The 21,879-nt window shown below is 39.9% G+C and overlaps 1 protein-coding gene across 2 annotated transcripts in view; it reads left to right on the top strand.

The window, feature by feature from the left end:
* LOC122542753 (SPARC-related modular calcium-binding protein 1-like) overlaps window positions 1-21,648 on the top strand; it is a 98,608-nt gene extending 76,960 nt beyond the window's left edge. The window contains exons 6-12 of one of the 2 annotated variants that reach the window (XM_043680755.1): window positions 3,319-3,369; window positions 9,444-9,521; window positions 12,097-12,165; window positions 13,626-13,818; window positions 14,869-14,951; window positions 18,644-18,740; window positions 20,702-21,648. In XM_043680755.1, coding sequence (XP_043536690.1) covers window positions 3,319-3,369; window positions 9,444-9,521; window positions 12,097-12,165; window positions 13,626-13,818; window positions 14,869-14,951; window positions 18,644-18,740; window positions 20,702-20,966 — 836 coding nt within the window. In that variant the 3' untranslated portion in view covers window positions 20,967-21,648. Of the gene's footprint in view, window positions 1-3,318; window positions 3,376-9,443; window positions 9,522-12,096; window positions 12,166-13,625; window positions 13,819-14,868; window positions 14,952-18,643; window positions 18,741-20,701 lie in introns of both variants that reach the window. The other variant, XM_043680754.1, reaches the window with a different exon arrangement.
* The last annotated feature ends 231 nt before the right edge of the window (window positions 21,649-21,879 follow it).

Here is a 21,879-nt window from a genome sequence, read left to right as displayed (position 1 = left end):
GTCTGACCTATCACCCTCACCTTTACCTCTTTCCACCTATCACATTTCCGACGCCACTCCCCCAAGTCCCTCCTCCCTACCTTTTATCTTAGCCTGCTGGACAAACTTTCCTCATTCCTGAAGAAGGGCTTATGCCCGAAACGTCGATTCTCCTGTTCCCTGGATGCTGCCTGACCTGCTGCGCTTTTCCAGCAACACATTTTCAGCTCTGATCTCCAGCATCTGCAGACCTCACTTTCTCCTCCAATAAACAAGTCAGCCAAGTTACAGCTCATGAAATTAAAGAATCAGTAGCAACATGCATGTGAAATTGGTTGACTGACAAGAAACAGTAATGGCTAATGGAAAAAAACAAAGAACTGCAAATCCTAGAAATCTGAAACAAAAGCAGAAATTGTTGGAGAGATTCAGTGGGTGTGGCAGCATCTGTGGAGAGAATGCAGAGTCAATGTTTTGGGTCCAGTGACTCTTCAGAATGGTGCAGATCTAAAGAAGAGTCTCAGGACCTGAAATGTTGACTCTACTTTCTCTCTACGGATGCTGCCATACCTGCTGATTTCTCGAGCGTTTTCTATTTTTAAAGTGGTTAATGGATTTTTTTCAGATTGAAGGCTTGCACTGGAGTTCCCCAGGGCTTAATGTTGGGTTGTTTGCTCTTCATGTTTTATTTTTATGACCCAGACCTTGGTGTACATGGTATAATTTCAAATGATATGAAATTTGGAAGATTTATGAACTTTGAGGAGGATAGTCGAGATATCTGAAGGACTTGGATAGGTTAATTACCTAAGCGGACAAGTTACAGATGAAATTCCAAGCAAAGAAATGTGAAGTGATTCATTTTGGTAGAAGGAATAATGAAGCTCTCATTAAGAGTACAATTCTAAAAGAGTTACAGGAGCAGAAGGATATGAGTATCTGGGAGCTTTGATTTTGAAGGTAGCAGGAGAGTTGAGAGCAGTAGTAATGCTTCCAATATCTTAGGCTTTATTAAAAGGGGAATAGAATACAACAGCAAGGAAGTTATGTTTTACTTGCACAAAATACTGGTTTTACCTCAGTAGGAGTTTTGCATTCAGTTCTCAGTGCCACACTTTAGAAAGATGTGAAAGCTGTAGAGAAAGTTCAAAAAAGAGTTTCAAGAAAGATTCCAGGGATGTTCAGATCAGATCATATTCCCTACAGTGTGGAAACAGACCCTTCGGCCCAACAAGTCCACACGACCCTCTGAAGAACAACCCACCCAGACCCATTCCCCTACATTCATCCCTGACTATTGCACCTAACACTACAGGCAATTCACCTGACCTGCACATCTTTGGACTGGGGAGGAAACTGGAGCACCCAGAGGAAACCCACGCAGACACGGGGAGAATGTGCAAATTCCACACAGACAGTCACCGAAGGCTGGAATCGAACCTGGATCCCTGGCGCTGTGAGGCAGCCGTGCTAACCACTGAGCTATCATGCCGTTGAAGTTCAATTATGCAGATAGATTGGATTAGTTGAGACTGTTTTCTATGCAGAAGAGAAGGTTAGAGGAAATTTTAGACATTCAAAGTTGAGGGGTTTGGACAGAATAGAAATGACAAAATTGTTCTTACTGATGGAATGACTGAAAATGAAAAGGCTCAAATTTAAGGTAACTGCCAAAAGAAGCCAAGAGGACATGAGGAATAACCTTTACATCCAGCAAGTAGTTAAGATCTGAAAATTGCTGCCTAAGTGTGTTCACCAGCTATGGGTTCAATTGAGGCACTCAAAGAAAATTTAATTATTATCTGAAAAAGAAGAATGTGTGGGTAATGGGAAGAAGGTAGGTACTAAATAAATTGCCAGTTTGACAGCTCGCATGGACATTATGAGTCAAATGACCTCTTTGTGTTGTAGCAATTCTATATTTCTGTGGCATTAATTAAAGAAGTCAATTTAATGCTAGCATGGGAAAAGTTCACAAGTGCAGTGAGGGAGCACTGGCTAAGGCACAGTATTAGTCAAATAGTGGAACCATAGCTCTAACATATCTGAGTAATCGATAAGGAGATTGAGATGTCATACAGAAATAGAGTCATAGAGTGATATAGCATAGAAACAGACCATTCATTCCAACTTGTCCTATTTGCCTGCATTTGGCCCATATCCCTCCAAACCTTTTCTATTCATGTATTTATCCAAATGTCTTTTAAATATTGCAACTGTACCTGCATCCATCATCTCCTCCAGAAGTTCGTTCCACACACAAACCACACTCTGTAAAACAAAAAGGTTGCCCCTCATCTGAAATGGAAAAGTATTTGACTGCAACAGTAATGTTCTTCAACCTGATGGGCTCAATGAATTGAATGGAAAATAATTAAAGAATGTTTTAAAATAATTTATTTGTTCAGTTACAAGCTGAATACATTTATGGTGGTAATGAAGAGGTTGTTAATGCTATAAAATAATACTTACACTTTAACCACTTATGTAAACTGAATTTCCATTACAAATCAACTAGAGTACAGTTTTCAGATTTAAAGATTTTCATTAAACCAATACTGGCAAATCCTTCACCACCACAATAATAAATTATGAAATTCTCTACCTAAACCCTTCCATCTCTGACTCTCTCTTGAAAACAACTTCCCAATATCCACTTAGGTGACTACTCTCAGTCATTAAAATCAACAAATTTTATTTGAAGTACAACATTGACTTCTTTAGGTACACGGCACTTTTACATTTTATCATGCCTCCGAGATTGCTGCTTTCCTCAAAATCTGTTTTCCTGACTTTTATTGTTCTACCATTAGCAGTCAAAGCTTTGGCTGTCTAAACCCAAGTCTCTCCAGCTTTTGACCTTATAAGATATTCTGTAAAACTTACATTTTGGACCATGATTTTATCACTAATTCTAATAGCTGCTTGTGTGACTTGGTGTCAAGGTTTGCCAGAAAATGGTGCTGATAAACTTTTTACTATGTTAAGGGCACTATATAAATGCAAGTTGTTGTGAAAGCAGCTGTAAAATGATTAAGCTTAAAAGTGCTTTGGTGGCCTAACAGTGTGATATAATTGAATTGTTGCACTACATTTTTGAGATATTTTGTGGAACAATGGTGCAAAGTGGTTTCTAGTAAATGGTGCTTCTGGACAGGAGGAAGGAAAAAGATGATAATATTTGAGTTGCGGCATCAAAACGGAATTATACAAGCCCTTTCCATTTTATCTTTAAAGGCTGCTCTATGTTTTTGGCCATTCATCCAACAGCATGAGTAGAATAGATAATACTAACGTCAATAATAGTGTCTTTTCGATTATTTTCTTCTCTAATCCCAGAACAAGGAATAAAGCTTCGACCCACCACAAGGACTCTGATTCGCAACACAGGTAAAGGTATGCAGACTTTTAACTTTGCCTCTTAGGAGAGGAGACTGTTTTTGTATATGCATATCATACACCTAAAGAACAAAATAATGATTTTGGCTGAGAGATCGCTCAAAGATAACTGTATGTTTCATAACAGTGCAATTTGTGCTATATAACTGTGTGTTTGTGAGCAAATGATTAAAATTTTGTTGCATACATTTTCATGCAGATGGCTCCTCTTTATGAAAGATAAATGAAAAACATGCATATATATCTCATTTTTATGTCCTCAGGATATTCAAAAGTGCTTGACAGCCAATGAAGTTCTTTTGAAGTGAAGGAATTGTTGTACTGTAGGTAACTGGCCAAATTGCAAACTGCAAAATCCCATAAACAACATTTAGCTCTTTGAGAAAAGCAATATTTACTAAATTAAGTGACAGGAAATAGTGAGTTTTGAGAAGATTTGTAGCTCAGGTTGAGGTTCTGGACATAGGTTTGCTTGCTGAGTTGGAAGGTTCATTTCCAGATGTTTTATCACCGTACTAGGTAACATCTTCAGTAGGCCTCAGGGTGAAGCACTGCTGATAATTCCTGCTTTCTATTTATATGTTTGGGTTGGTGATGTCATTTTGTGTGATGTCATTTCCTGTTTTTTTTCTCAGGGGGTGTTAGATGGGATCTAACTCGATGTGTTTGTTGATAGAGTTCCGGTTGGAAATTTCAAAAAGAAAATGACTAGATTTTCTAGATGTAGATCTAGATTGGCCGAGTGTTTTCTTGCTAGACTATTAATCCAGAGACCCAGATAAGACTTGGGGGGCTCAGGTTCAAATCCTGCCATGGCAGTTGGTGGAATTTGAATTCAATAAAATAAAATCTGCAATTAAAATCTACTGATGACCATGAAACCATTGTCGATTGTCGGAAAAACCCATCTGGCTCACTAATGTCCTTCAGGGAGGGTCTGGCCTACATGTGACTCAATGTCCAGCACCAAGTATGGCTCACCAACAGTAGTACTGATTGAGCTGGTCAGGTCCTAAAGGACATAGCTGCAGTACTGGCTCTGTGGCAGGTGGTAAGGGAACCAACAAGAGGGAAAAACATATTTGACCTCATCCTGCCAGCTGCAGATGCATCTGTCCATGACAGTATCAGTAAGAGTGGCCCCGCACAGTCCTTGTGGAGACGATGTTCCACCTTCACATTGAGAATGACCTCCATCACATTGTGTTGCACAATCACTGTGCTAAATGGGACAGACCTTGAACAGATATAGCAACTCAAGAACAGGCATCCATGACTTTCTGTGGGCCAGCAACAGCAGCACAATTGTATCCAGCACAATTTGTAACCTTGTGGCCTGGCATATCCCCCACTCAACCATTACCATCAAGCCAGGGAGTCAACCTTGGTTCAATGGAGAGTGCAGGAAGACATGCCAGGAACAGCACCAGATATACCTGAAGATGAGGTGTCAACCTGGTGAAGCCACCAAACAGGACTACTTGCATGCAACATCAGCAACAAGTGATAGATAGAGCTAAGCGATCCCACAACAAACAGATCAAATCTAAGCTCTGCAGTTCTGCCACATCCAGTTGTGAATGGCAGTGGACGAGGAGGCTCCACAACTATCCCCAACCTCAACGGTGGAAGAGCCCAGCACATCAGTGCCAAAGATGAGGCTGAAGTTTTCACAGTAATCTTCAGCCAGAAGTGTCGAGTGGATTATCCATCTTGACCTCCTCCAGTGGTCCCCAGAATTACAGACACCAGTGTTCAGCCAATTCGATTCATGCCATATGATACTAAGAAATGGTTGGAGGCACTGGATACTGCAAAAGCTACAAGCCATGACAAAATTCCAGCAATTGTACTGAAGATGTGTGCTCCAGAACTTGCCGATCCTCTAGCCAAGCTGTTCCAATACAATTACAACACTGGCATCTACCTGACCATGTGGAAAATCGCCCAAGTATATTCTGTACATAAAAGGCAGGGCAAATCCAACCCAGCCAAATCCCGCCCATCAGTCTACTGTCTATCATCAGTAAAGAAATCGAAGATGTTATCAACAGTACTATCAGACAGCACCTACTTAGCAATAATCTGTTCAGTGACACCCAGTTTCAGTTTCACCTGAGCCACTCAGCTCCTGATTTCATTGTCTTGGTTCAAATATGGACAAAAGAGGTGAATTTCAGAGGTGAGGTAAGAGTGACAGCCCTTGACATCAAGGCTGTATTCAACTGAATGAGGCATCATGGAGCCCTTGCAAAATTGAAATCAATGGGTGCCAGGGGGAAAACTCTCCAGTGGTTGGAGCCATACCTGATACAGAGAAAGATGGTCGTGGCTGTTGGAGGTCAGTCAACTCAGCTCCAGAGCATCTCTGCAGGAGTTCTCAGGGTAGTGTCCTAGGCCCAACCATCTTCAGCTGATTCATCAATGACCATTATGGGCGGCACGGTGGCACAGTGGTTAGCACTGTTGCCTCACAGTGCCAGAGACCCGGGTTCAATTCCCGCCTCAGGCGACTGACTGTGTGGAGTTTGCATGTTCTCCCCGTGTCTGCGTGGGTTTCCTCCGGATGCTCCGGTTTCCTCCCACAGTCCAAAGATGTGCAGGGTCAGATGAATTGGCCATACTAAATTGCCCGTAGTGTTAGGTAAGGGGTAAATGTAGGGGTATGGGTGGGTTTTGCTTCGGCGGGTCGGTGTGGACTTGTTGGGGCGAAGGGCCTGTTTCCACACTGTAATCTAATCTAATCTAATCTCTCCATCATAAGGTCAGATGTGGTGATGTTTGCAAATGATTGCATAATGTTCAGCACCATTTGCAACTTCTCAGATACTGAAGCAGTCCATGTCCAAATGCAACAAGATCTGTACAATATCCAGGCTTGGGCTGACAAGTAGCAAATAACATTTGTGCTACACAAACGCCAGGCTATGACCATCCCCAACAAGAGACAATCTAACCACTGTCCTTTGACATTCAATGGTGTTACCATCACTGAATCCACCAATATCAATATTCTGGGAGTTTTCATCGATCAGAAACTCAACTGGACTCACTGCATAAACGCAGTGGTTACAAAAGCTGGTCAGAAGCTAGGAATACTGTGGCACATAACTCATCTCCCAAAGACTGTCCAGCTTCTACAAGACAAAATCAGGATTGTGATGGAATACTTCCCACTTGTCTGGAAGAGTGCAGCTCCAATAACACTCAAGAAGCTTGACACCATCCAGGACAAAGCAGCCCACGTGGTTGGCACTGCATCCACAAGCATCCACTCCCTCCACCACTGATGCTCAGTAGCAGCAGTGTGTACCAACTACAAGATGCACTGCAAAAATTCACCAAAGATCCTCAGACAGCATCTTGCAAACTCATGACCACTTTCATCTAGAAGGACAAGGGCAGCAGATACATGGGAACACCACCATCTTCAAGATCCCCTCTTTATGAACTAGGTCAGACCCCCTCAAAACATTTCAAGGAGGTAACCCAGACTCTAACTTTGCTAGTTGTTTAAGCAGGTGTACAGTGGATATTCCAGGAGAGACACAGCTGGCCCAACCACTTAGTTTTAAACAAAACAGAATGTATTTACATGATTACTGAATAAAACACAAACAAAACAGAATAACTTAACCTATCCGAAAACCCAACAGATATCCCAACTTAATTATGCAACAATTCCCTTAAATACCCTTGGCAAAAAAGGTAAAATCAAACACAGGGTCTTAAAGGAGAGAGATGGCAGAGGAACTCAGCATGGAATACCTTCTTCCATATAGCTGTTTCTTGGACCAGCAGCCTCAAACTGACTGGTGGCCTGCTTTCAGTGAACAGCCAGACTGCTAAAAAAAAAACGAAACCAAACCAAACCAAACCAAAGAAAAGCTGAGCTAGAAAAACTTGGGTATAGACAAGAAAACTGCAGATGCTGGAATCCAAAGTTGACAGGCAGGAGGCTAGAACAACATAGCAAGCCAGGCAGCATCAGGGGGTGGAGAGGTCGACGTTTCAGGTGTAACCCTTCTTCAGTTTTTAAGAAAGGTTACATCCGAATCGCGACTTCTCCATCTCCTGATGCTGCCTGGCTTGCTGAATTCTTCCAGCCTTCTGCCTGAGCTGGAAAAACTGACCACTTCCCTTTCATTGTATGTCCTTTTTGTAAACTTGAAAGCCTTTTGTCGGAGGCAGTTTCTGTTAGCTATAATCAAATTGGCCCTAAAACCCTTCAAACCTAGACTTTTCAGAATCGTTGCTTTTATGACCTCACTGAAGAAAAAGCGAAGGACAGTATAACCTTGTTAAAGAAGCAGCATCATCACATTCTCCAAGCCATTCACCACCCTGACATGGAAATATATCGCAGTACCTTCATGGTTGCTGGGTCAAAATCCTAGAATTCCCTCCTTAATGTTGTTGTGGGTCAACCCACAGCAGGTGAACTGCAGCAGTTTAAGAAGGCAGCTCACCACCATCTTCTTAAGGGCAACTAGGGACAGGCAATAAATGCTGGCCAGCCAACAACACCCACATCCCACAGAATGAATAAATAAATTTAAAAAAAGATATTAAAGTGCAGCTTTAATTTACAATGTGAGTTATGGAATGCACGCTAGAATGGCTTGCTTAAATCCTTTCGGAGCTTTATATGACAGTGTCACTGCCACTGCTTTCTAAATGCTCCGCTACATAGTCCTTGAGAATAGATTCAAGAATTTTCCTCATGACCAATGTTAGGCATACTAGTCTCTAAATCCCTGGTTTCTCTCTTCTTCACTTTTTGAATATTAGAGTAACATTAGCTACCCTCCAATCTGCAGGGACTGTACCAGAGTTTATAGAATCCTGGAAGATGACCACTAATGTATCCGCTATTTCTAAGAATGTATACCCTGGGATGTAGACTATCAGGTTCTGCAGATTTATTCAGCTTCAGACCCCTCAATTTTCTCAACATTTCTCTACTAATATTGACCTCCTTCAGTTCTTCCCTCTCATTAAATCATGCATTCTCCAACATTTCTGGTATCTAATTTGTGTCCTTTTTTGTGAAGACAGAACCAAAGTATGTATTCAGTTGCTCAGCCATTTCTTTGTCCTCTACTACTAATTTTCCCATTTCTATGTGTAGGGGACCTACACTTGTCTTCACCAATCTCTTTCTCTTTACATACCGACAGAAACTCTTTGTGTCAGCCTTTATGTTCCATGCAAGCTTACCTTTGTACTGTGTTTTCCCTTTCTTAATCAATCCCTTGGTCCTTCTTTGCTGAATTCTAAACTGGTTCTCAGACCTATTATTTTTCTTGGCCAATCTGAATGCCTCTTCTGTAGTATTCCAAGTAACAGTCCAGCATTGATCTACAAAGACAGGAAAGGGACCAAGCCTGGAAATCTTTTCCCCATACATTTCAAAAGAAGATAATTTAAGTTACTGTTCCAGACATGACGTTCTTTTAAACATTGTCTGTATTATTTGCTGGCAATCTAAAACGACAACGTTTGGTTTTAAGAGTATGGCTGTTTCAAACAAGTTTTTATTTTCTCCTCTTTTTTTCTTGGCCCTTTTGAGATCCTCCCATGGCATCCAGCACCACCTGCACAAGATCAGTTGTTTGGTTCCAGGTCTCCATCAGTTAGCAGGTGTTCCTGGGGTAATGGTCACTCTGCCTCTTCAGTGGATGTGGCCAATCTCTGGTTGCTGGCTTTCCTCAGCTGTATGGTTTATCTAATACATTCCTCAAACTGGAGACTGAAGGAAGGAAAAAGCAAACTCCAAGGTGTTGGGTTGGTCAGCCAAGTCACTCTCCAACTTCAGGATCTCTGGTCTTCTCCCACCCTCCTAATATAACGGCAGACGAATCCTGTCTTATATGCATAAAATGGGTTGCATCTTTGATTTTGGCCGGCAAATTAACTGAAAGGTTAGTTGGGTCATGAGACAGAAGGATTTTTGTAACTCGTGTAACTGAGTTGACATATGCACCCAACCACAATCAATCCAGAGGCATCAGAGTTAATTTCAAAAAAAAAAACCTTCTTTTAATTAATTATTCTCCTTGCAGGTGAAGCACTGGATCATCACAAGCAGAGACCTGTTGAGGACAGACATAAAGATGCACTGCTAATCTCCAAAAATCCAGGTGAAGTTTCTGTGATTTCTCTACTCACCCAGAATGAAAGTAACATTCAAACAGAAGGTCATCATTTTCAATGTATGTCACTGGCAAGGCGATTTTTGTTGCCCATAAACATTTTAATGCTCCTGAATGTCTTGTTAAGCAACTTATAAGTGCAGTTAATCACCACTGGTATGGATCATATAAATTGAGAACAGGTAAGAACAATTGATTTCCCTTCCTAAAGTTGATTCAGGAACCAGTTTAGTTTTGGCAACAAAAATACCATGTACAGTTTTACTAATTCCAGTTATGTATTTCTATTTTGAATTGAATTCAGTTATTTTATGCTGGCATGGTGGAATCTGAATTTGTATTTTACCTGGATAAATAATGCAGAAATCTGAATTACTTAGTCCAATTGCATAACAACCGTACCCAAATTTGGGTTAGTGACTCTTAGCTTTAGATCAAATGGGTGTGACAAAATAGATTTGAAGATCAACAGTGTGGCATGGTGGCTCAGTGGTTAGCACTGCTGCCTCACAGCACCAGGGACCCAGGTTCGATTCTGGCCCTCGGGCAACTGTCTGTGTGGAGTTTGCACATTCTCCCCTTGTCTATGTGGATTTTCACTGGTTGCTCTGGTATCCTTCCACAATCACAAAGATGTTAGGTGAATTGACCATGCTAAATTGCCCATAGTTTTCAGGAATGTGTGGGTTAGGTGCATTAGTCAGGGGTAAATGTAGAGTAATAGGGTAGGGAAAATGGTCTGGATGGGTTACTCTTCTGAGGCTCAGAGTGGACGTGTTGGGCCAAATGGTCTGTTTCCATACTATAGGGATTCAATGTCTACCTGGCAGGCACAAGAGATGCTGTTGCAAAGATGGTACTGTATATTGGAAACTTTGGGAGGAATTTACCCCTCCCTTGTGTCACATGAACAATGGTGTGAAAGTTGGGGCTGTGAGGGGGAGAATGAAAAAGAAATGTGATTTTTGATTAGATTATCTACAGTGTGGAAACAGGCCATTCAGCCCCACAAGTCCACACTGATCCTCTGAACATTAACCCACCTAGACTCATTTCCCTCTGACTAATGAACTTAACACTATGGGCAATTTACCTAACCTGCACATCTTTGGATTGTGGGAGGAAACCAGAGCACCCAGAGGAAACACATGCAAACATGGGGAGAATGTGCAAATTCTACACAGGCAATCATTCGAGGCAAGAACTGAACCCAGGTCCCTGGCACTGTTAGGCAGAAGTGCTAACCACTGAGCCACCGCGCCACCCTCATGTTGAGAAAAACTCCTGATTTTTCTTAAGCCACAAATCATGACTTCAGAATTTCATAATACAGCTGTTAGTACCTCTATTTTCACACATTTGCATTTCATTAAAGCCGCAATTCACCTTATGCCACTGCCAATTCTCCTCTCCTGAGAAACTACACAGCACAAATTCTTGACTTGAAAATTAGAGCAGGAACTTGGCTGCTGAAGCTTGTGGAAAACTTGTCCTGGCCATTGTACAACTGCTTCTTGATGTCCCTGTATGCTTCATGGCTACCATCCTTCTTGACCGTTCATTCATACAACTTGGCATTAATTGACCACCAGCACTTTAGCCTTTCAGTGCTTTACTTTGTTGCTCAGGGAAACATAAAAAGAATGTTTCCGCTAGGTTACTTTGCAAGCAGGGACACACAAACACCAACTCCAGATGCTTTTGAGCTTACACAGACACACATACCTTATGACCTATTGTTTACCTTCCTAGCACTTATTCATTCACTGTTTAATGAAATGGTCATTGGAGCCACAGGGACAGCAATGGAAAGGGAAATGGGAACATGAAGGAAAAGGGGAAATTCATGCATCACAGGTGGAATCTGCAAGATACTCACACTGAAACTAAATTAGAACCTTGTCAAATTGGATCGAAAGTCAACTGTGGAAGACTTCCATGAATGGTTACCCCCACCTGTAAACATACCACCTATTTCCATGATGCCCGTGCTTTAATGAATCTATACTTGGATATAGTCTGAAAATCATAAGCACCCAAATTTCCAGTAAAGGCTCCCAATTAGTGAGGCTCTTTGTTGGATGTAAATCAGGAAGTTACCATACTGAGTTCATGAGAAACAAAACACATCATGCATGTACATGAGAGATGAATATTGGAAAAGGAAATGAATACAAAGGTGAAAAGAAGATTAAAACATATAAATATTATATTTTCTCCCTCCAATTTTCTCCTCTCAAAGATGTGGCTTGATGATGGAGTGCAACTGTATAGCAATTCTATAAGCATTGAAATAAGGAATTTACTATTCATCCAATTTTAACCCATGAGTTTTTGTCAGTCATTGATCATTAGAGACCAATGAGGAATGGTATCCTATCTTCTTGCTTCTTTCCCTCTCCTTGAGTCAAGGTTGTTTCACCTAAAATGGAACAATTTGTTAAGCAAAGACTGGGGATTGAACCTGGGATTGTTCTACATGTGTAAAGCTTAATAAAATATTGGATAATAATAATAAGCAATGTAGATGCCTTATCCTGTTTCAATATTTTCCTTTGTTCAGAACTGACATATCCAGCCCTATGGTTTCTATTCACTAGAGATGCCAAATCAAACCGCAGTGCCAAGCTAGGTAAGTGAGTCCAATGATTGCCAACTCTTCCTTACGATCACAGGGTGTTGTATATGCTACCATTTAAAACAAGTAATACATCCCAAGGTACCTCTCAAGTAAGGAGGTTGGAGGGAGATGGGGGACATTTGAATTTAGCAGGAATCAGAGGAAGTGTATCATAATAAATAGCATTTTAAAAGAATGATTTGCTTTTATGTATTTTGCAGCCATTAAGACTCAAATTTCTCAAAGCAATTCACATACAAATTATTAGTTATCCATGCCAAAATAGCTAGCATTTTGGGCAGAATAATGTATCAGAAATAATGCTAATTTGCTTAGTTTTTATTCAGGACTCATGTATGAAAACAGACTAGACCAGTTGGGACTATATTCACTGGAGTTTAGAAAATGAAGGAGATCTCATAGAAACCTATAAAATTCTAACATGATCAGACAATGTAAATGCAGGAAGGATGTTCTCAATGACCAGAGAGTTCAGAACCAGGCGTCATATTTTAAGAATACAGGCTTAGGGTAAGGCCATTTAGGACTGAGATGAAGAGAAATTTCTTCACCCAGACAGTGGTGAACCTGTGGAAATCTCTGCCACAGAAAATAGTTGAGACCAAGACATTCAATGTTTTCAGGAAGGAGTTAGATATAGTTCTAAGGGCTAAAGGGATCAAAGGATATTGTAAAAAGCAGGAAAGGGTTAGATGATCAATTATGACCATGCTGAATGGCAGAGTAGGTTTGAATGGCCAAATGCCTACTTTTTCTCCCATTTTCTGTTTTTATCTATGCTCCTTTAATTCTGTTTCTTGTGGTCATCAATTTTAATTGTTTCACCACTGGTGCCATGCCTTCAGTTGCCTGGGCTCCAAGCTCTGAAATTAACTTCCTAAACATCGCCAACTCCCTAATTCACTTTCCTCCTTTAAGATGCTCCTTAAAACCTATGTTTTTGACTGAGCTTTTGCACCTCTAACTGATTATCTCCTTATATGGCTTAGCATCATACTTTGTTGTATAATGCTCTGTGAAACAACATGGGATGTTTCATTAAATATGTTATATAAATATAAGCTGTCATTGTTGAAAGCTTAATTGTTTACTTCTAACTACTGTGTCCCAAGATCTAATTGCCCCTTTCCCTGTCCCTTACCATCTAATTGTGTCATAAGACTGATACTTATAGAAATTAATCGACGCATCACTCAAATATTCTTTATTTTATTTCGTTTGGAAGCATTCTGAAAACACAGTCTGTGATGTCTACATAATAAATTACCCTGCTGATATCTAAACATTAATGGGCCACTGATGCTTGGATGAGTTCCTGGAGGACAAGTAAATCTCAGCATGAGTAATGGGATGGGGTCAGAAGAGTGAAGAGAAATGAAAAGGTCATAATAAACGTTTTTAATGGTGGCTTAAAGTGTCATTTTAAACTCTAAGTTTTCTTCCCTCATTAGACCAGCCAGTGTCATGTGACCAGGAACGTCGATCTGCCATCGAAGAAGCAAAACAGCATCAGTACGAGGGAGCCTTTGTTCCACAGTGCAGCTCAAATGGATTATACAAACAGGTGCAGTGCCACCAAGCTACTGGATACTGTTGGTGTGTTCGAGTTGATTCAGGACATCCGATCCAAGGCACAACTGCACGGTGAGCGCTACACTAGATAAACAGGACTAAGACAAACTTCAAATGGCAGTAGTCTTACTGAGATTGGCAGTGTGTCAAGGATGAGGCAGTATGAATACATCATAAAAGGAAGATCAAAGATCAAACTTTTGTAGAAGTTTATTCTCCTTTTAATCAGCATTATATCTGAGTTGAGGGAAAATAGTTGCAAATATAAAAGTCTGAGAATAAATGTTTCTAAGTATTGAAATCCATAAATTATCTCCATTCTATAATTCTAATTCCAGGAGAATGAATTATGTTGTTTGAAATTCAATCTCTCATCCAAGTGAAAAGGTGCACCTCCTCCATTGCAGGCCTCAGGTGAAATACCCAGTGAGTTTACAGTTTGCTCCTTTAAAAATCTCCCCGAGACATACTTTATTGATGTCATATCCTAATTGTCTCATTATGTGGTTCAGTGTCAGATTTTATCATTGCATTCCCATGAAGCAACTTGATGTTTAACTAAAGCTTAGGCAATGTTGTGTAAGTTGTTCCTATTAAGGTCACATACTTAGTTTCAAGACAACCACTGATCTGCAGTTATTCTCTCCAATTTCAAAATCATCATGGAAGAAACAGCTGGGTCAATATTATTTACAAAGAAGTTTTGTTTTGGGAGGAACAGCCACTAGTAACAAGAATAGCATGCAGTACAATATGCCATAAGAGGAGTGCAATTTGTTTTACTCACTTATGGGATGTGGGTGTCAATGGCAAGGCCAGTATTTATTATACATCTGTAATTGCTTTTCAGAAGGTGCTGATGATGCTTTTTTACTTTCATAATTTTTTTGCAAAAGCAGGACACCATATCTTTACTGGATGATTTATCCGTTGGTTAAAAGTGCAGATTCACAGCTTTATTTGAGTCTCAGGAATCAGAAAGAAATGAGTTGAACAGCTCAAAATAGAAAAGAATTACATTGAAATATGAGCAGCAGAATCTAGCAGGCACCTTAAAATCTGAAGCTTTTGAAATTAATATTTAAACCAGAGGATTTCAACTTACTCTCCCATTCTTTGCAGTAACCAGACACCTGATTGTGGCAGTGCTGGAAGGTCAAAAATCTCTGAGATGGCTCCCCTTTTCAGAGATAGGAAACTCCAAGGTTTGTAATTTAGAAATTAGTATGACTATGACAAAAGAATAAAGTATTAATAGATGATTGCCTGCATGATATTTTTACAAAAGTGTCATGATGATAACAGAGATGCATGAGCCATTGGTAAGCCAACCTCTGGAGATATCGATAATATGACAACATTAACTTTGACATTCCTTTACCTGTGTCAGTATAGCTCAATGGTTGTACTTCTGCTTCAGTTATCAGATTGTGTGTTCAAGCTCTTCCTCAAGGATTTGAGTTCTTAATCTAGTTTGATATTCCAGGAAGGATGGTGCTGAGTTTCAATTAAGATATTAAACTGGATTCCCAATTTAGTTGATGTAAAATAACTCCTGCTATATTCCTAATGTGAATATGCCATGGCTTTAAGAGGTTGTTTCGGCCTTTTTTTAAAAAACAGACAGATTGAAGGAGAAGTGCAGAGCAGTGTGTAAGAGAATAAATAGCTTGGGATGCCTTGAGTTTTTTTTGAGAGTTGGAAAATTAGAAGCAGCCTGAGTGGGTGTGGTCGAGCTTTGGTACCAGGGATCTTTGGTTTAGGTTTTAACAGAAGTTGCTGGGGTTGTGAAAAACTTGCCACATCTGTCTTTGCTACACCTAAAAACTAAAGTTATCTCTCTCAGAATTGTCTTTTGATGTTCTTCCTTGCACATGACAACGAAACTAATTCATTCATTAATTCCAGGATTGGAGAACTGCATATAAGGCAAACTGTTTTCTGAATTTGCCTTTTGCCAAAGCTGTGTGTTACTATATTGGAACAGTTAATTTTGTATTACTATTACTAGTAATAGTAATTGTTCTGTTAAGTTTTCCAATAGAGTTGTTATTCCAATTCCTTTTCTCTTTTGTTGTATTTTAACTGTTGTGGATGAATGAAATGTGTTTTGCTTTAAATCTAGTAGTTTAACCAATTAAATTGCAACTGAATGCAACACCTTACATTTACCTTTAAAACATGAAAAAAAATAGTGTTTAAACTATCTTCTGAATAGATTGAGGGGGTTTCGTCTGGTCCATAACACTAAAGAATACCAAGTTTTCCTGGTATTGCGGCAAAGGCTTGTCCCCTTATCAATGCCATTAAAATTAGATTAATTAGATTAACTGGTCATATCATTTGCTGTTTGTGGGATCTCATTTTATTCTTATTACCTGCTGTGTTTGTTTAGTTGGAATGAAGGGAAGACAATCTAAAACATGTTGGTATTGGATGTAGGTTTGCTCATTGAGCTGGAAGGTTCATTTCCAGACATTTCATCACCATACTAGGTAACATCTGCAGTGGGCCTCCGAGCAAAGCACTGTTGATAATTCCTGCTTTTTATTTATATGATTGGATTTCTTTGGGTTGGTGATGTCATTTCCTGTGGTGACATCATTTCCTGTTCTTTTTCTCAGGGGTTGGTAGATGGGGTCTAATTCGATATGTTTGTTGATAGAGTTCCGGTTGGAATGCCATGCTTCTAGGAATTTTCATTCATGTCTCTGTTTGGCTTGCCCTAGGATGGATGTGTTGTCCCAGTCGAAGTGGTGTCCTTCCTTACCTGAATGTAAGGATACTTGTGAGAGAGGGTCATATTGTTTTGTGGCTAGTTGATGTTCATGTATTCTGGTGGCTAGTTTTCTGCCTGTTTGTCTAATGTAGTGTTTGTTACAGTCCTTGCATGGTATTTTGTAAATGACATTAGCTTTGCTTATTATCTGTATAGGCTCTTTCAAATTCATTAACTGCTGTTTTAGTGTGCTTGTGGGTTTGTGGGCTACCATGATGCCAATTGTTATCCTACCTGCAGACAAAGGACGCTTGACAGTCATTCTAAATCGAAGAAACTACATTGAAAAAAACGAACACACTAATTACAGATACCAACACTTACCAACAAATGACGGTAGACACAACCCCACAATTTAAAAAACTGAATCACAGCCCTACTCAAAGAACTTCAGAAATCTGGAGAAATAAATAAGACCGACTTCCAAAAAAATGAAACCACATAGATCCAACACACTGCGCTTCTACGGATTACCCAAAATTTACAAATCAGGAACCCCCTCAGACTCATAGTGTTCCTACCTGGAACACCAACCTACAGGTTGGCCAAGGAGCTACATGAAAGACTAAAACACTTAGTAGAAGACTCACGCCACTCCATCCACTCCACACAAGAATTCCTGAAGACCATCAAAGACACTAAGATAGAAGAGGATGAAATAATGGTCTCCTTTGATACAACAGCCTTGTTTACATCAATCAACATTTACCTGGCCAAGGAAATACTGACTACATTATTAGAAAACCCAAAGACACATACACCAAACACCAGTACTCCATCAGCAAGGGCAGTATCGTGAAGCTAGTGGACCTATGCCTTACCATAAACTTCACCTTTAACAACAAAACTTACAGACAAACTAACTGAACACCCATAGGATCTCCAATATCAGGGTTCTTAGCAGAGGCAGTAATGCAGAGACTCGAACAAACAGTTCTGCCAACAATCCAACCCAAACTTTGGGACCACTACTTGGATGATACCTTTGTCATCACTAAACGAAACAAATTAGAGGAAACTTTCAAGACCATCAGTAATACCCTTACTGGCATAAAATTCACTAAAGAGGAGGAAAACAACAGCAAACTGTCATTCCTAGATGTCACAGCAGAGAGAACAGCCAATGGGGAGCTTCAAACCAGCTTCTACAGGAAAACAACACATATGGACCAAACATTGAACTACAGAAGCAATCATCCCAACATCCACAATCGAAGCTGCGTAGAACATTATTCCAATGAGCCACTACACACTGCAGCACAGAGGAACTACACAGAGCAGAGGAAAATCACCTATACAGTGTATTCAAAAAGAACGGGTACCCAATGAACACAGTCCACAGATTTCTCAGCAACAAACTCAAACAAGCAGACAAAACATGTCCAGAAACCCTAGCCACTCTCCCTTAAATCAAAGACATCTCGGAAATGACTGCCATACTACTCGGACCTCTTGGCATCATGGTAGCCCACAAACCCACCAACACAATAAAACAGCAGCTAATGAACTTAAAAGAGCCCATATAGACAACAAGCAAAACTGATGTTATTTACAAAATACGTTGCAAGGACTGTAACAAACACTACATTGGACAAACAGGCAGAAAACTAGCCACCAGGAAACATGAACATCAACTAGCCATAAAACGACATGACCCTCTCTCACTCATATTCTTACATACAGATAAGGAAGGACACCACTTTGAATGGGACAATTCATCCATCCTACAACAAGCCAAACAGAGACACGCATAAGAATTCCTAGAAGTATGGCATTCCAACCAGAAACTCTATCAACAAATACATCAAGTTAGACCCCATCTACCACCCCCTGAGAAAAAGAGCTGGAAATAACATCACTACAGGAAGTGATGTCACAACAGGAAATGACATCACCAACCCAATGAAACCCAATCATATAAATAAAAAGCAGGAATTATCAACAGTGCTTCGCTTGGAGGCCCACTGAAGATGTTACCTAGTATGGTGATGAAACATCTGGAAATGAGCCTTCCAGCTCAGTGAGCAAACATACATCCAGAACCTCAGCCTGAGCTATAAATCTTCTCAAAACTCGCTAACATGTTGGTATGAATCACTAATCTTTATTATGTTTCAGGTTGTCCTGGTGGAAAGAAGACTGAATTTGTGGCAGGATTACTAAAGTCCCTCATCATGGACATGGACCAGTTTGGTTACCATCCAACATGGAGAAGGTATACTTCAACTATTTTAAGGCTTAAAGGGGAAAGCATGTAGCTTTCATTATGCCCTGGTACCCTGTACAACTACAAAAAGTTCTCACTTTATTGTTTACTGCTATTGAATAAATGTTACTGGAATGGCTGCTAAACTAGTATATTTTATGATATAGTAAATTCAAGCTGTGCAACTGAATGCTGCTTTGGCAATTGGAATAAACTCTCCTAATTATTGGGTTCTATGTGAAAATAATTCAGTCTAATCTACAGCCTATAAGTGTGATTTTATAGTACAAAACATCTCCCTAATTCAGGATAAATTCTTGTTAAACTAATAACTTCAATCATACAGTACATGGCATAAGAATAAATGGTGTAGGAAGTGGAAATGTTGCACTCATATAATTGGTTGCACTTTGCAAATGGATTATATTTGAAGTGTTTCATTGGAAAACTGCAGGAATTTCTTCCAACACATATTTTATCTTGGAGTTCTTGAAACTGACAGCTGATATCATTTCTTGGCAATCCCTCTGAAAATTAATTTTCAACCAAAGGACGGGAAAATGCTTCATTCCTCAGTTCTGACATTTCAAACTTTGGTAAGCTCTGATGAGATGTTCCAGACAGTTGACAGTGCCATTGAAGTAATTCTGCACTCTCTCTGGTTGTTCTTTCTTTATGTATTTGCAAAGTTCCTCTCAACTGCTCTTGTTCTGCCAATGTAACTTCACTGAAAGCATACTTCAAATTGGATTTGCATAGGATACTATCATATTCAATATTATCCTTATCTGGAGGTATTACAAGATATTGTAATTCCTGCTTTACCTTTAACAAATGTTCAAGGAGTTGGACACACTTGAACATATCTGGGTAATACACTGTTGGACTGTCAATGAGATAATAAAACAGATTCGCTTCAATGCAGTACTCTGTAGGTACCAATTGTATTTGAGGACTCCTTCAATGAATAGCAAGCATGTTGTCTGAATCATTTACACTGCCTTCAGCAAGATTAGATTAAAACACCTAAACTTTAGTGTGTTGTATCTTTACAAGTTTCATTAAGTAGGACAAAAAAGGGCAACATGTCCAAAAGCATAGTACGTAGTCATTCAAAAATTATAATTTAATTGTTAAAGTTAGTTGTTACAAATTTTTTTAGATTAGATTACTTTACAGTGTGGAAACAGGCCCTTCGGCCCAACAAGTCCACACCGCCCCGCCGAAGCGCAAACCACCCATACCCTTACATTTAACCCTTACCTAACACTACGGACAATTTAACATGGCCAATTCACCTGACCTGCACATCTTTGGACTGTGGGAGGAAACCGGAGCACCCGGAGGAAACCCACGCAGACACGGGGAGAATGTGCAAACTCCACACAGTCAGTCGCCTGAGGCGGGAATTGAACCCGGGTCTCTGGCGCTGCGAGGCAGCAGTGGTGCATGCTTTTGCTATTTTATTGCAAAAAGAGTTATTCTACAGTGAAGTCCAATTCACATTGTTATTTCTTCCTCACACTTTCTACATTATTATTTTAAAGTTGAGAAATGAGAAAGAACGACAAAGCTGAAAAGAAGAGGAAGTACAGAGATATCATAGTGGATGTCTAGATATGGGACTAATATTCAAGCATGAACAGGAATATGCTTTTAATTAATTTATTGTAAGGAGATGAGCGTCAGTGACAAGCCAGCATTTATTGCCCATTCCTAATTATGCCTACAAAGGGTAATGGTGGGTTTTTTTAATGAACCACTGCAGTCTGTGTGGTGAGGGTATTCCCATATTAACATAAGGTTCTGGGATTGTGACCCAGCAACAGTTGAGTACTGAGAGCAATCTGGATGCCTGATTAAGATTAGGTCCTTTTTTCATTTGGCAAGAATCAGATTTGGGATATGCTGCTTTGCATACCATTGTATAAGTGACAGCCAATACACAAATGTCTTCTACTTCTCTGCAGAGTTTCTGAAGGATCTACTAGTTTCCTGTTGGAGGATCGTGCTATTCGCTGGTATTTTGGGAGACTTGACAAGGACTTCAACAACGAGATCTCTGAGAAAGAGCTGAGGCCCTTTAAAGTTTACCTGAGGAAGAATGCCAAGCCAAAGAAGTGCACAAGAAAGTTTATAGAATACTGTGACCTTAACAGCAGCAAGTCCATTTCATTGCACGAGCTGAAGGGATGCTTGGGGTTCATCAAAAGCAGAAGTAGGCCTTTGTTTTAATGACTTTTTGTCTTCACATTTATCAAAGTGAAGATGTTCGTGCAGAAATATGGGGAGTAAGTACAGTATAGAAGTTATGTGACTGAATTAATAACCCAGAAGTCTATATGTTAATTTGGTGGATTGGAGTCTATTTTGCTTCTTTGACTATTGTAACCACCTTCCCAAACTCACCTGTTACCAAAGCAAAATAGGAAATGTCTGGAGAAACTCAGCAGGCCTGGGTGTATCTGTGGCGAGAAAGCAGAGTTAAAGTTTCGACTCCAGTGACCTTTGTTCTGAACTCAGTTCTAATGTTACCTCTGCTTTCTCTCTGCAGATGCTGCCAGATCTGCTGAGTATCTCCAGCAATTTCTGTTTTTGTTCTGGATTTCCAGCATATGCAGTTCTTTGGTTTTTTTTTGTTCATCGGTTACCAAGTTTATCAACTGCATTAAGAATATATATTGTATATAGACTGGTACAATGCCTGACTTGACCAATATCACTGTCATAAACTGAGTGTCTATCGTCATCTCAAAATGCTTTTACAATGAGTGTATTGGCTGACACAATATTCTGGAAGTACCACAGAGACTGTGTAATGAATATCAAGGTCACTACAATGAAGGTCTGTTTTTGACCAATTGCTTCATTTTGTTGATAGTTATGGATCTATTTTATTAATAAATCTTCTCAGCTATCTGCTGTTAACCTCCATATTGCATGATTGAAGCAAAGGGCTCTTCACTTCAGCAACATTTTACATTGGCCATGTTTTATATTGTTTCAGAGTTTTGAGTTTATTTGCTTACAAATTTTCACTGGACAGCACTGCTTAACATCAGCAGAGGGCAGTTTGCAAATATTTGCATTTTGTCCTGTGACTTCTCAGTGTAAACCAAGAATTATGCTGAAGCATGGTTTGGAAAGA

Source organism: Chiloscyllium plagiosum, chromosome 41, assembly GCF_004010195.1.
Source record: "Chiloscyllium plagiosum isolate BGI_BamShark_2017 chromosome 41, ASM401019v2, whole genome shotgun sequence".
Classification (NCBI taxonomy): Eukaryota; Metazoa; Chordata; class Chondrichthyes; order Orectolobiformes; family Hemiscylliidae; genus Chiloscyllium; species Chiloscyllium plagiosum.
The sequence above is the reverse complement of the archived record's forward strand: the minus strand, read 5'-3'. Positions and strand labels throughout refer to the sequence as shown.